General features: G+C 39.8%; 1 protein-coding gene across 3 annotated transcripts in view; it reads left to right on the forward strand.

Moving 5' to 3' along the window:
- The window catches only part of efl1 (elongation factor like GTPase 1), a 102,067-nt gene extending 98,613 nt beyond the window's left edge, over nucleotides 1-3,454 (forward strand). For all 3 annotated transcript variants that reach the window (XM_040134464.1, XM_040134458.1, XM_040134473.1), the window contains exon 23: nucleotides 2,926-3,454. In XM_040134464.1, the coding sequence (XP_039990398.1) occupies nucleotides 2,926-3,114 (189 nt within the window). In that variant the 3' untranslated portion in view covers nucleotides 3,115-3,454. The remainder of the gene's footprint in view (nucleotides 1-2,925) is intronic.
- Nucleotides 3,455-16,578: the final 13,124 nt, after the last annotated feature.

Raw genomic sequence — 16,578 nt, forward strand, 5'->3', positions numbered from 1 at the left:
CGGTTGTTTGCTGACATAGCCACCATACTACACACGAGGAAGTCGTTTGTTTCTTGGTGTACAGCTTGTTTACATTAAGTACAGAATAATTTAGCTTGCGGTCATTTTTTTAACACAGTATGTGTTGTTGAAACTGTGTTAATACATCAGTAGTGTACTGGCAAGACTGATTAGCAATGTATTCCTGTATATGCACTGGAACCAATCCCCTGCCCCACTACTGGAGGAGTAAACAACTCTGTGCATTCGTTAAGTGAGCTTGATTGGCTCTTGCCCTGTTGATGCTCCCAGAAGAAGCCTTTCCCCTGTAGTGTTGCCTGGTGCTTTAAAATCTCTGTACTTCAGCAGGCAGAACTGGGCTGCCGGGTCCCAAACACAACAAGCAGCCTTATCTGCATGTGTGAACAGCTCATTAGTCTTGTAAAAACTAACATACACAATAATCACCTTCAGTAACAGACTCTACACTGCCAAAATTGTGCACCTGTCCTGAATATTAGATTGTTAGATCTAAAATCTGAAAAAAAAAACCCAAGCTAAAACCACATGTAGCTGCCAGAGAGCCTGTAAAGCAGCTATAGGCTTTTTGTGTGTGTGCCATGACCTGCATGTCATCATTTTAACCCTCAACATCTCACAGCACCTGGCAACACATTACCAGCACGACCGTAACCCCCTCCCTGCCCGACCCATTGTTTTGCAGCCATTGTCTTTGCCTCATTAAAAGTTGTCTGTCTCATTTCATTTATGTGCAGATGCTTCCTCACAAAGAATTCGTCCTGAGCCCTCCACAGTCTCCCAGCCCTTCTCAGCTTCAGGACTTGACTGCTGCTTAGTGCTGATGTCAGCATTCCTCCTGACAGCGATTTGATATGGCCAGAATATTGGTTTAACATATGAATGAGTGCACAGGCAGAGAGAGCAGATTTTGAATGTTGCATTGTTGTGTAACTGGAGGGTTAGTGGCTCCTGTGGGGGCGTTTACATTAGATTTCCATCAGAATGGAGCTTTTGTTCAGCTGCAGACTGGAGAATTGTGTGAATATGTCTTGTATTGATCAGCCAAAGCATCTGTCTGACAGTATAACTGCTGACTACTGTGTGTCTATGTGTGTGAAGAAATGCTTGTGTGTAACACACACACGAACACACACACACACACACACACACACACACACACACACACACACACACACATATATATATATATATATATATATATATATATATATATATATATATATATATATATATATACATATATATGTGTGTGTGTGTGTGTGTGTATATATACATATATATATAAAAAGCTTTGGTACTTTCCTGCATTTTCAGCTCTAAATACTGCTTTTGTTCAGATTGTTTAAAGTGTCTAAAGGCACCAGTATACTCCACCAAAAGTGCTGTCAGATAGTCCAACAATTTCTCAAAAATACTTTTTCTCCGCACCTTTTCAGTCCAAGGTTTAGAGGGGCTACATCCGAAAACTTTCCAAAACAGACAGTCAGATAACCACACGCACACACCCACTTCTAACTATTTCTGTCACTTTTCATGTTAACAACCGAGAGCAACACTATGAATGCCTTCTAGGAGAGACTGTCTGAAAATGTGGGTCATTTTTTTTCCTATAGTTAAATGATTATTGCAACCACCATGAATGGCAGAATGTCTGTTTCACAACGGGCCGGAGACCTTTATTGCATGTTATTCCCCATATCTCCCTCCTCTCATTTCCTGTCATTTCTCTCCTGCATCTCTCTAATAATGTAATAAAATGTCAAAAAATATTTTTTAAAAATTGATTTTTAGAATTTGTGAATTGATTCAGAGACTCACCATTAATGACTACAGTGTTAGCACTGGTCTTTGGCCAACAAACCTAGAGGTTTTGTTGGCCAAAATGAAGACTAGTCAAACTCCAGCTTAAAGACAATACTTCACAGTAACTGACATATTCGAAGGACTTTCCCATATCAGAATGTTCATTCTGAATCATATTACTGAATGGATCTACAGCCACAGCACATTTCTGTGTTCCAGGCACTTCTTTTCGAAACTGTCTGTTACAAACACTACTTACTTGCTCACACTATCTCAGCAGCAGAACAGCCATTCAACAACATTAATTCTGTCAGTAGTCAGTCAAGCACTTGGCTGTTGCATGATGCCATGTCCTTCCTCACCCCCCACTGGATCCCATTGTGCTCCAACATATGCTGTTCATGTGTGGTGTGTATGCAGTTGGGCCATGTTATCTCCTCTAATCCACCCGTTGTTGTAGCTCGCTCTATACCATCTGTTCCAGTGTAACTAGAGCCAGGTGTAGGACCCTGCTGTCTGTGCTACTACTGTAATTGTTATTAATGTATTTGTGTGTGTGTGTGTGTGTGTGTGTGTGTGTGTGTGTGTGTGTGTGTGTGTGTGTGTGTGTGTGTGTGTGTGTGTGTGTGTGTGTGTGTGTGTGTGTGTGTGTGTGCTGCTTTTCTCTGTTTATCTTTGATTAACTTTGAGTTTGGAACTGTAGGTGGGACAAAAGTAGCAAATTAAAAATGTCACCTAGGGCTCTGGGGAACTTTGAGGGGCATTATTTTTTTAATTATCAATAATTATTAAACAACTAATAATTAGAATCAGATTATATCCAAAAAGTTACCTTTGCTTATAATGCATAGACAAAGGTTTTGTATAATCCAAATACAGATATGAATACTCACATATGTAGGACATGAACAGATAGAGATACCAGCTTAGCGTTATACTCCTACTACGGAAAATGAAGATCTGTGTCACAAGTGGTCACAAACTTGAGTACAATTAACCATAAAGGTGCATGTAAGGAGAATTACATGCACAGATTTTGAATGTTGTCTTATACTATCACTGATTATCACATTTCTGCCCCTGTCCTCTTCTGTGTCTCAGGTTATTAACAATGATCCATACTGGGTTCCCACCACCGAGGAAGAATACCTGCACTTTGGTGAGAAAGCAGACTCCAGCAACCAGGCCCTCAAATACATGAACGCTGTCCGCCGCCGCAAAGGCCTCTATGTGGAGGAGAAGATAGTAGAGCATGCAGAGAAGCAGAGAACACTCAGCAAAAACAAATAGAGAGGAAAGCACACAGAAGATACCTCCAGTAGCAGCTCCTCCTGCCAGGCTGCGAGACACTGCCATTGACATCCATCCATCCAGGATTGCAGACACATACTGTGTAGCAGTGACATTCATGATTATTCCGAATGCAGCAGTCAGTCAATTTTCAAAGAGATGTCCATCACAGCGTCAGTGGTTCTACACTTAACCAGTTAACAACAGCAGACTGCAGTTAAAGTCTTCCTGACCATTTTCTCGTGCAACAGAATAAATTCCAAAATACACATACAGTTAGCTCCATAGGTATTTGGACAGTGACACAGTTTTCGTAATTTTGCTTCTATACACCACCACAGTGGATTTCAAACAAAGCCATCAAGATGTGATTGAAGTTAAGACTTTCAGCTTTATTTCAAGGGGTTTAACAAAAATGTCACATTAACCATTTAGGAATTAAAGCCATTTTTATACATAGTCCCTCCTTTTTAAGAGGCTCAAAAGTAATTAGACAAATCAACATAATTAGAAATGTAAGGATTTTTTTTTTTTTTTGCTTCCCAGGGCTTCACTGCATCCATGTTCAGTTGCTGCTTGTTTGTGGGTCTTTTTGCCCTCAGTTTTGTCTTCAGTAAGTGAAAAGCAGACTCAGTTGGCTGGAGGTCAGGTGACTGACTTGGCCATTGAAGAATATTCCATTTCTTTGCTTTGAGAAGCTCTTGGGTTGCTTTCACAGTATGTTTTGGGTCATTATCCGTCAGTACTGTGTGAGGCAACATTTGGCTGAATCTGAGCAAATAGTTTAGCCCTATACACTTCAGAATTCATCCTGCTACTTCTATCAGTAGTCACATCATCAATAAACACCAGTGACCCAGTTCCATTGGCATTCATACATGCCCATGCCATAACACAGCATCCACCATGTTTGACAGATGATGTGGTGGCTTTGGATCATGAGCCGTTCCTTTCCCTCTCCATACTCTTCTCTTCCCATCATTCTGGTACAAGTTAATCTTGGTTTCATCTTTCCAAAGAATCTTGTTCCAGAACTGGGCAGGCTTTTTTAGATGTTTTCTGGCAAAGTCTAATGTGGTCCTTCTGTTCTTGAGTGTTACTAGTGGTTTTCACCTTGTGGTAAACCCTCTGGCCTCTCTTTATTGTATACTTTGACAATAATACGCCCACCTCCTCAAGAGTATTGTTGACTTGGCTAGATGTTGTGAAGGATTTTTCTTCACCAAGGAAAAATTATTGATTTGGCCACTCCTAAAGTTTCTGCCATCAGTCTTTGTCGGTTTGTTTTGTTTTTTCAGCCTAATGATGGCCTCCTTCATTTGCATCGAGACCTCTTCTGACCGCAAATTGAGAGTTCCCATGAACAGCGACCAAATTAAATTTCAATACCTGGAATCAACTGCAGACCCTTTATCTGCTTAATTTGTCATGAAATAACAAGGGAGTAGGCCACACCTGACCATAAAACTGACTGTCAGTCAATTGTACAATTACTTTTGATCCTCTGAAAATAGGGACTATGTATAAAAATGGTTGTAATTCCTCAAAAGTTAATGTGGCATTTTTGTTAAACCCCTTGAGTTAAAGCTGAAAGTCTACAATTAAATCACATCTTGATGGCCTCATTTCAAATCCATTGTGGTGCTGTACAGAGGCAAAATTATGCAAATTGTGTCACTGTCCAAATACTTATGGAGCTAACTGTATTCGGGATTCTTGATTTATTGGGATGAATGATACATATATGAGAAAGACTTCGATTAAAAATTAAATATGCATCACATATGTATCATATTTTTTAAATGACTCAAAGCGTTATGATTTGTTTTAAAGGCAAAAATACAGTATGCTCATGCATAAAGATAGCATGTACAGTAATTACTGACCAATCAAATAGCCCCATGGTAATGATAAATTAAATAAATTAATGTGTTGGAATTTAGATATGTATTTTAGTTTTCATTGCTTTACCGATTTACTGTTGTATCACATGATCATCATGTAAGTACATTGCGCTACATACTACAACATGAAATGTCTTGATGGTATGCATTTTCTTTTCAAACTTTAGAAAAACAATCCCTATTTTCAGGTTTTCAGTTTAAAGTGTGGAGCGTGTGTCTCACACATTAATTTAAGATACTTGATTTTCACTTTATGACGACCCAAAGAGGATGTTCTTTCTTTTTTGGATTTTGTCTTTTAATAGCATACGCCGCTGATAATAAAATGCCATGATAATAGAAAATGAGAACTTCTTGTGGATTTCAAACCATGTAAATACCCAAATAAATGTATTTTTTTCTGATACTGTAGCAACAGAATATGTTCTGACAAGTCAGGGGAGGTAAATGGTTTTTATAGCTACTGTGTGCTTCTTCAACGCTCCATTTCTGCACTAATGCAATCAAACACCATCACTGTCACGCTCTACCAGCCTGCAACTAGCCCAAACCCTGCATGTCAACTGACTGCTAATGGCTGGCAAGCTCCTCCTATGAGACCTCATTTAATGTAATGGGCGGGATGGGCTTGGCCTGCATCACAGAGTCAGTTACAATCATGCATAATTGAGGAACTCTTTTGTCCCAGCAAAATCTAGCAGATTTGCTTTCGTCAAGTAGCTCGAATTAATTCCACAGGCCCCACACCCCACCTTTAACCTTCTGCTTCTTTGATGTTTTTTGCTTTTTTGAGTTTTTAATTTGGAAAATACAAATATGGCGAAAATTGGGAGACAAGGAGTGTTTTAATTGTCAGGGAGGGAAGGGACAGCAGTGAATTCTCTGCTAGCACCCTGGGCTGTTTACAAATTAAAGCAATAAAATAAAGTCAACCTGACCAATGCATCTATATGTTCTGATGTCTTCCTGAAGTGGTTTGCTAATATACAAACAGAAATAATGAATAAAGGGTCTCAGAGCTACACTGACAGAATGAAGAATCTGTCGTCACTTCCTCCTCCCAGCTGTCCTTACACCTTGGACTTTCCATGAATCTATTGTTTGATTACACAACTCACTCTCATCCACCCACTCTCTTCTCCTCGATTTCTCTCGACGCCCCCTTGACCATAACAACTGAATCCCCTTCCATCCCTTACCGTTACCCTAACCCTAACCTAAATCTAGTTCTAACCTGAACCCTAAAACCAAGTGTAAATCCTCAAACAGTCATTTAAACTTGTGGGGCCCAGCCTTTTGGTCCCCACAAAGTTGTCGGACACCAAAAGTATAGTGGGCTACCGGTTTTCGGTACCCACAAATGTAGTAAAACAAGACTAAAGACCAGTTAATTGGGGACGGCTTATCCAGCTGAGGTCAAAAGCCGTGTGGCCAATTGGGAAAAAGTCAATTTTTGGCTGAGCGGTTAGAGTTAGGGGTAGGTTAAGATTAGGGTACGAATGCAAGTCTATGTAATTTCCCCAAAAGTTACAAAAGTATACGTGTGTGTGTGTCTGCCAGAGAGCCAGGAAAGGAGGAATACTGAGCTGTGATCTGAATGATCTGACTGAGTGGTTCCTAATCGGGCTCCCCATCACATACAAGCACACACACACACACATCAGGCCTCCTGAGGTGTGTGTCCAATAACTTACGTTGTGTATACGCTTCACATGCTTCAGACTGACTTCTCTCACTTACTGTTCTCACACAGTCTTAAGCTTTTTTTTATTTTTTGGGTTGGTTAGTAATTCCAATGGTTAGTAATACAAATTACAGAAAAAAAAAATTTGCTCTGTTTCTGTCCTGAGGTCTTCTGTTCCTGGTTGAAAACTTAGAAGAAAACAACTTGTCCTAAAATAAGTAAATAATAATGCAAAAAGACTTCACAGTTATAGATCTGCTGTGTGCTTGATGTCACACAATCAGTTAAAGGAATAGTTACATTTCGGGACTTTTGGAAACAAGCTTATTTGGTTTCTTTCCAAGGGTGTAATACGAAGATGGATATCAACCATATATCTGTGTGTTATGTTAAAGTACAGAGCTAAAGCCCTGCTTCCTCTCTTTACACTAAGCTAGGCACTTAACACACAAACAAGAGACTGATATGTTGCGTATTTGTCAACTCATTCTAAGAAATAAAGCAAATAAGCGTATTTCCAAAAATGTTGAAATATTATTGTAAACTTTGTAATAAAGCTTATTGAAATGCAACAATTGTGAATGTTTTACTCTTATCTGAGTTTTATAAAAAAAAAAATCTGTCTGAATCCAATGTAATTAGATTGTGAAAAAGTGTAGATAATAAAGGTTTAAATAATGAAATTAATGATCATTGAATTCCATTTAGCTGCTTCAGTTTCAGGGTCCTGATATTGTTCATGATGGCTCACTGTCACACTGACTTTGTGGGAACAGAGCAATTGTTAATGTTATTTGTGACACCTGTGCTTTTGCTAGTGTGACAAGTCCAAAAGTCTGCTATGAAAAAGGCCTACATTATATCATGATATAGATATCTATTATGTAATCCAGCCCTAATGTGTAGGAATGCATCCTCTACTACACTGTCAAGACTAAGACAACACCCAGCTAAATTTACAGCACACACTTTTTATTTTCTTTGATAGTGTAACAACCTGCTAGATGTCTACGCTGCAGCTGTGAGATGCTAGCCGAGGCAGATGCTAAAACGTGAGTTTAGACAGCTATGATGTAAATAAATCATTTCTAACATACTGCTGTTGCTGGCCATTAAAAATTACATTGTGTATACCAAAGGAAGAGAACGAAAAGCGTTCTTGATTAAAAGCATCTTTGCAGGGATCCATCCAACACTCCATTTGTCCTGCCTGATCAGCCACAGGTTACATAGAGGAGGAAATAGAGTGTTGTTTGTTGTAGGCTACAACAATTTACATTAAAATATTGGTCTTTTTCTAGATTAGCCTTCGCTCTTTGGGACTGTGGTGTGTCTCATGCTAATGATAAACATGTTATATGATCTTGTAATACTATGTACCATGATGGATGTTTGTACTGTGAAGCTGTTGATTTAAAAAGTAATAAATTAGATTTGTTAGTCCTCCTGCAGCCCCTTCTCCTTACTGGATCACCTATTTAAGATACTGTCCCAGATCTGACTGTGCTCTATATCAAAATACTGGTTTTTATACCAGTATTTTTTTAAATCCTTTTCTCATTCCCCATTCCACAGGGTTCTTTGAAGTTTTTTGCAGCATCCGCATGTAGTGTAAAAAAAAAAACGTCTTTTTCTCTTTACCATGGCAGGTTGTACACAGTATAGAGATGTGTGCAGAGTAGGTTGTTGTGTTGAATGTGAACTAGCAGGCTTCCCTCGTGTCTTCAGCGAGGTGAGGTAAGGTGAGGCCAGGCTCGAGGCTGCTGCTCTCAAATAATTGTCTTTGTTTCCGGTGAACTGAGCTGGGCTACCTCTGCCATTACCTCATTCATCTCCTCTCCTCCCCTCCCCTCTCCAGCACAAACCACAGTGGCTGTTATTGAGCTGAGGAGGCTAGGGACTCAATCTGTGTGTGAGCATGTTAGACAATTTGAGAGTGACCATTTGTGGATATTAGAGATTTAAGGATAGGTTTGTAGTTTATTAGGTGGTGATGATGACATGAAGAGGATGAAGGAGACTCCGCTGACACCGTCTTGATTGCCTATAAAGGTTTATTACAAAGAAGTACAGTGTCAAATCAAGCATCTGCAGATCTGCTTGTGAGAGAGTGTGAAGCCAATGAACCACTCTGAAAATCAGCCTTGACCACCGACTCTTAAATAAGGCCGTTGTTTTCCTGAAAAACGTCACTAACATATGGTTTTAATCATAAAGCGTTACCTCACTTTTCAGACTGTGAGGCACATTCTGAGGCCCCCCGAGCTAGGGCCTCTATGAAAACATATAAATTTATCTCAGCATATTTAACCATACACCTCAGGTTAAGAGTCAGTTGAACCAAATTACAATAAACATATTTCCTAACTTCACTCTAGTGGTATCTAAGAAAACTTTGAATTTTAAATTTTCTTTCTGCTTGGCTAGTTGTGTGTGTACTTCTACTTATATCTTTGTTAGGATCAGTATTTTATACATGTGTATATATATATATATATATATATATAATGTGTGTGTGTGTGTGTGTGTGTGTGTGTGTGTGTGTGTGTGTGTGTGTGTGTGTGTGTGTGTGTGTGTAACTTGAGTGAACAGACCCTTTAAAAATTACAGGAACTTGAAGCAGGAACAAACAACCTAACAGCAGAATTTGCTGCCTACTTGCTGAACATTCTGCTGTTTTCAGCCTACTGGAGCGCCAGCCCTCATGCCTTCAGCTGACCAGTGTGATGGAAACTTGCCTGAACCTTAGACCGCCTATGGACCACACATCCTTATCATATGCTATATTTTACCCATTGTCCCATTTTCATATTTCTCTCTGTTAATTACATGTGTAGCTAAACAAATAAACAACCATAGCAGCTTCTCCAGTCTGCAAATTAATCTATATGCAAATTAACCCATTTTGTGCAATCAGAATATTTAATAGCGCTTTGTTGTTCATAAAAGTCCAAGGTTATGAACAACAAAAAATGCTTTCATATAGCGAAAAAAAATATTGGCACCCTTTTATTGACACCCTTTTGATTAATTTGTTCCTCAAACAAAATAAAAAACAAATAGGACTCACCTTTGCTTAATTTTCAGTGTTCACATGAACTGAGTTAAACAGTAAATGATGGTTTAACTGCATTAAAAAGGGCAGACTGTTTCCATTTTCATTTTCACAATGGCAAAGACAACAGAGCTGTCTGAGAGCATTACAAATGCTATTATCAAAAAAAAAACATTTCCAAAGGCTACAAGGCAATCACTAAAGATCTTGAACTCCCTGTTTCAACAGTTTGCAATGTTATCAAGAAGTTTCACACTCATAAAACTGTTAACATTCTTCCAGGACGTGGTGCTAAGAAGAAACTCAATGAGAGAAATCTGCGAAGGTTGTCGCAGATTGTGAAAAAAACACCACGCAAGTCATCTAAAGAGCTTCAGGCTGACCTGGAGCAATCTGGAGTGGTGGTTTCAGCCTGTACCATACGCCACACACCAAGCCAAGTAGGGCTTCATGGATGAAGGCCAAGGAGGCCCCCACTATGAAAGCAGGGCACAAAAAGGCAAGACTAATGTTTACAGAAACATTCACAAATAAGCCACAGTCTTAAGATGGATGAAACCAAAGTAGAGCTCTTTGTGAATGCAGTGCATCATATTTTTTTGTAGTTGATTAAATTAAGCCCAAAACGAAAAGAACACCCTACCTAGAGTAAAACATGGTGGAGGTTCTATCATGCTCTCGGGCTGCTTTACTGCCTCTGGTACTGGAGGCAATAATTATATCAAAGGAATGATGAAATCAGAAGATTACCGAGGCATTTTAGAGCGAAATTTGTCACCCAGTGTCAGAAAACTACACTGGGTAGCTACCTACTTTCAGCAGGACAACAACCCAAAGCACACGTCCAGCAGCAAAAAAAATGGTTGAAAAGGAAAAGATGGACTGTTTTAAACTGGCCAGCAAATAGTCCTGACCTAAATTGAAAACCTTTGGAGAGAACTGAAATCTGCCATTACAAAAAGGACCCCTCCAAATTTAAAAGAGCTTGAACGCCACATAGCAATGGAAGAATGGCAGAATCTACCAGTAGACAGGTGCAAGAAGCTTCTAGATGGGTACAAGTACCGTTTAAAGGCTGTCATTGTTGCAAAAGTTGTCATGATTGTTTTGTTTGTGTACAACTTTTTTGGCTATAACTGTTTTGGCTTTGGCTTTTTTTTAAACTCTAAAATAAGCTGCATTCAACCATCGTGTCAATGTAACCATGTCAAAAACATTGACATTAAAATAAATATTTACTCGTGATTTGGCACATCAGCTGCTTGACAGGGACGATAGTGACTCCTGCGGGTAAAACATGGTGAGGACAAGTGGAGGGAGGCTCACCTTCTTCAGTCGACACAGGAAGTGGAGATGCTACAGTCACATTTGAGTTCCAGGAGAGGTCTTCTATGACCTGCATCCCGGGGAACTTTGTGCTGGTGACCCTCTCCACAGTAGTGCAATTGATGGTCGTTAGTTTGTGATCAGCACATGTCTTTCTGAATTCAATGATGACATCCTTCATTTTCCCCAACTCCCACCATGCTGCTAATAGGATCCACCTCTTCTCTATAAGCTGTTTCATCACTGTTGTGTTATCAGCAAACTTAATGATCCGGCTGGATCTGGACGATGCATTGCACTTACAGATCAGCAGTGTGAACAGGAGTGGGCTGACTAAACCGCCCTGGGGACTGCCAGTACTCAGTGTGGTGGTGCTGGAGGTGTAGCTGCCGTTTGGAATGACTGCGGCTTACCAGTGAGTAAGTCCAGGACCCAGTTGCAGAGAGAGGAGTTTAGGCCTAGGTGGCTCAGCTTCAAAATCAGGTTGATTGTGCTGAAGGCTGAGCTAAAGTCATTGAATAGCATCCTGATTTAAGCCTTCATTCTTTCCAGGTGGGACAGGGCTGGGTGGAGAGCAGATGTTACAGCATCTTCTGTGGAGGCAGTTGGAGTGGTAAACAAATAGTAGGGGGTCAAGTGTGATGGGTAGGCACATAGGTGTTAGTGCTATGGGGAAGTAATCATTCAGACAGCACATGGGAGACGTTTAGACTGGATGATGGTGGTTGACTTGAAGCATTTGGAGGTGACTACTTGGGCCAGACGGATGTCGAAGATGTCATCAAGGTCATTTGCCAGCTGTCCAGCACAGGCTTTGATGGCATAACCTGGGATTCTGCTGGGTCCTGCTGCTTTATTAGAGTTAACCCTGGAGAGAGTCTTCCCCACACTGTCTGCAGTCACATGCAGAACCTGGTTAACTGGGGGAGGGATGGTCTTCATCACCTAAGCATTATTTTGCTTGTAAAATCATGCATAGAAGTTGTTCAGTAGATCTGGAAGAGAGACAACACTGTCAAATCTGTGGTGGGGCTCTGTAGTCTGTGATGGCCTGGATGGCCTTCCACAGTCGCTGCACTTTGCTCCGCTGTCAGCAAAGTGGCTGTTGAGTATCTGTGAGTAATCCCTTTTTGTTTCTGCTGCTTTCTCATCTCAGATCCTCAGCAACGTCCACACCTCTGCTGCTAGCCATGGCTTATGGTTTGCCCTTGAGGTGATTGTTTTAGAGGTCTGTCTTCATCAGTCCGTTGGGGTGTGCTGTTTGTTGATCATTGATGTCGCTCTACAGCTCTTGCGCTACCTTTTTAGCGTTAGGGAGCATGTATACTGCTACAATAACAACAGCAGTGAACTCCCTTGACATATAGTATGGCCGCCACTTAACAATCATAAACTCCACTAGCAGAGAACAGTGTTTGGACACAACCACTGGATTCATGCACCATGCCTTGTTGATATAAACACACAGTCCACCACCACGAGTTCTACTGGACAGTTATGATTCTGTGTCAGCTTGGCAGCAAGTTAGTCCATCCAGCTCAGTGGCTGTGGCCAGAATGTTGCTATCTAGCCATGTTTCAGTGAAAACAAACACACAGCAGCACTTCATTTCCTGCTGGGTAGTCCTGTAAACCATATCAACTCCATCTTACTGTCCAGTGAACATACATTAGCCAAAAGGGTAGACGGAAGAGCAGGTCTAGTGGGGTAAGCCTATACCCTAGCCTGGATACTTACACGGGTGCAGCACTTCAAGTCCTCTCACACCGCTTAGCGGCTGCATTGGGGCTTGGAAAGCCTAGCAGGCCTAGACTCCAAAAACTCATACTTATTCTATGTCTCCTTATCTACACAGTTTAGTTAGTTGAAGCATTCAATGTTTACTCACTGAAGTAAATTAAAATGTAGCACATTATACATTTAGATTACATTATACGCAGTGGGAATACCTTGGTCATGTATTCTGTAAGGGCTTGCCTTAGCATTTCACCAGCTCTATCAGATGTGGTATGTGGCCGTTGAACAGGCTGTGGTATAGCCTTCTAATCAGACATTGCCTCATCCTGCCAGGGTGGATTGACACCCTCCCATTTTCAGAAATAGTGCAGAGCACAGCAGGTTAACAGTAAACACAATTGTAGAAAAGCAAACAACAAGAACTTAATATCTGAAACAATGAAGTAAATGGTGTGGGCATGTGGCCAAAAATTGAATAATACAGAGGGGTATTGGGCAAATGTAGGGATGACATAATTGAGGAGCTGTGTTAAGAAGCAGTAGATGTCATGGACTGAATAATTTAACTGACTGATTAAATAAGAAATTAATATGGATGATTAATCAAAGCAGCAGGCTGTTTGTCTTGGCAATACGATAATAGCGTTTGTTTTAAAACTTGTTTCTATGTGACTTTTTAAAACTTTATTTTCATTTTCTTTTAATGTAAATATATACAGTAATAGTCTGCTGTAAGAATGCAAAAACCAGGCTGTGTAAGCAATTGGAAATAAACTAAAAGGGGGTAATTCATGTTATGGCAGCACATAGACCAACTGAGAGATAAGAAAAATATTTGGGTGAGATAAATAAATAAGAAAAAAAATCTTTGAAGCTATATACAATTTACTTTATTTATACTGTACATTACATCACCTTAGACTACATATGTGAATTGTGCAAATATGTGTGCATAAGAACAGGAGGTCTGATCTTGTTCCTCATCTGTCCCTCAGACTGGTATACATCCTGAGTACCTAATTGCACATCTTAAAGGAAGCAGCTTCCTGAGGATAAAGAAACAGCCTACTCCATCCTTTCTTGAAGAGTAAAGTCTGTTGACCAGTCCAGTTTCTTGTACTGTGAAAAAAAAAATTCCATTAAACTACCTAATCAGGATTCTACACTTCTCAGATTATTGAAAATCATTTGAAGCGTCAGCTGCTCTTACACTGGGCTCATTTTACTGCAGGTTTTACAGACTATTCAGCTACTACTCATTCAGTTTCAGGTTTCCAAGATGTCAACACTGACATATCAATATATTGGTTTAAGATCAATGTGTTTGTGTGTGAAGGCCCTTCTTGCCCAGACTTTATCATACAACTGTAAATACTTAGTTAAAGATGCCCTCCGCACGTTTTAGGATATACAGTATGAAAATACTCCGCTTTGAAAAATAATTTGCATGTGATGAGGCTTTTCCACAAAAATGTTCAATTATCTTGTCAACAGTTCTTGAAATTACATGTACTCCTTCTCCTTCATTAAAAAATCCAGAATCTATGAATATGCAAATATATTTCAAAAGTTTAACTGTTTGGACACAAGATGTCTCCTACTTCACTGAAAAGTCTTATTCCTACGATGTGTCTACACAAAAAGCATTTCAGCAACTTTTTTCAGTTGTCAATCTCACACGTCTGATGGCGCAGATATGCTTCTATTATAATCGATCTAGCTGTCTACACAGGCTCGCATCTATACCATGACCCAAAGTTTGTTGTTGCGCTCCAAGTCTATTTTCCTGCATTTTACAAGTGTAACTACAGTGATTCTGTATTGGGCTCTGAGTGCTTCCAAAACACAGGTGACCTACATCTCATAACTGTGCCTAAACACATACTGTGTATATACACAGTGTGCATCGGAGCTGCTGCTGCTGCTCTGCTAACATGGTGCTCACGCTACACCTTCTGTGTAGACATAGTGTCAGGATATGTGCATTGGAGGCTTCACGTTTCAACATCACACCTGTGTAACTTGCATATTGAAGCATGATTGGCATTCAAAATAGTTGCGATGTCACAAAATCATTAAGTACATAAATTGATAAACTGAAGTTTAAAGGCACAACTTGTAACTTTTTTCGCATTAACATGTCTGAATATGACCAGACCTATGTTATATATTTTGTTGAGTCGTGTACTTACATTATCCCAAATGTTTCCATCAATTTTCAAACCTAGAGAAATCCATAGTTTTAAACAAGGAAATGGTCAGTTTCATTTGGTCGTCTGTCGATGTCATATCCCCTTTGTGCAACTCCCATGATCCCACTAGTTCATGATGTCACCCAACTCCATCTTTTGCTATTGTTTCCATTGAAAGACCTGTATCATCAGAAAATTACATATTGTGTGTTTAAGGTGAGCACAGAGAAATGTTCACCCTTCAAAATATGAGTGGCAACCTGCACATACTGTACATCATTTTGCACAGTGAAAACTCAAACAGCTAAGTGAGGTAACAAGAAGCAAAACATATTTTTGACTTAATGAGGAATTTCAGGTTAGGGGACCTTTGTCATCATGCTTATAGTAATTACCACGTTGTTAAGGTTAAGTAACAATCATGGTCATGGTTAAAAGAAATGTTGTATATAGGTAGGAAAAGGGAAACAAACAGAAGTCTCCTGTATTAAAGTCCCATTGTTTGTTGACCCATCCATCTACCCTGACATTCTCCCATTTTATGGAGAGAGAAGACTCTCTCTCCGTAAAATTCCAACTTTTATGCCTGACGCTTACAATATAAATATCCAGCAAAACACTTAATATATAATATATGTTAAATAAAGGTCACAATTGAACTTGTCATGTTATTTTTAACTATTGGGCACTGTCACGGAATGAAAGAGGCAGAATTGTATATATTATCGAATTCTTCCTAATAAATAGTGACATTGATGAGAAAAAGTATTAGGAGATCCACTAGAGCATCTGTTGTGCTCGTTATGTGATGATTATTAATTAAGCCTTCAACTGAAAAATAGGAGCATCAAAGCTTCAGCTGAAGGGTCAAAGCTGATATCACAAAAGGGATAGGGGTCTGATTATTAATTAGCTGTTGGTGCAACACACCTGGGGGAAGCCAGTTGCTGTTCCGCATGATTAATTTGCTTAAACATCTTTTTTTCTCAAGTTCTGGATGATGCTCATCGCCTGCGTATAATTACTGATCATACAGTGTTGAAGTATCAGCTTGAGCTACTAGATTTGCTGTATTGAGATGAGTGTGCCACAAATTCTCAGGACAGATACTGAGATGAGATTAGCAATTAGATAAATTCATACACCCTCAGTGTTGTGATCCTTTGAAATTAGGGCTTTGATTTAATTGAAAGTGTGTGTGTGTGTGTGTGTACATGTCTTTCTATGGTTGTGTGGACAAGTTTTAGTTTGAAAACGATCATTGTGAGGACAAAAGGGTTAGGCTGTCCACAATAAATGGAAATCAATGCAATATCCTAACAATGATAGCTGCGCAAACTTGTACGTGTGTGTGTGTGTGTGTGTGTGTGTGTGTGTGTGTGTGTGTGTGTGCGCTCAGGATACTGACACAGCCAGACAGACCTTGATGATTATTTGACTGTGTACTTCAACATTCAAGCTCTGAGAGCCTATTAGATCACATTGCTGCATGATCTGGGAGAATGGGCTCTGTTCCACTGGCTCCAGTCTGCAGGAGCTCAAACCGGGGATGCAACAGAGAGACTG

The sequence above is a fragment of the Xiphias gladius genome, chromosome 1 (assembly GCF_016859285.1).
Source record: "Xiphias gladius isolate SHS-SW01 ecotype Sanya breed wild chromosome 1, ASM1685928v1, whole genome shotgun sequence".
Classification (NCBI taxonomy): domain Eukaryota; kingdom Metazoa; phylum Chordata; class Actinopteri; order Istiophoriformes; family Xiphiidae; genus Xiphias; species Xiphias gladius.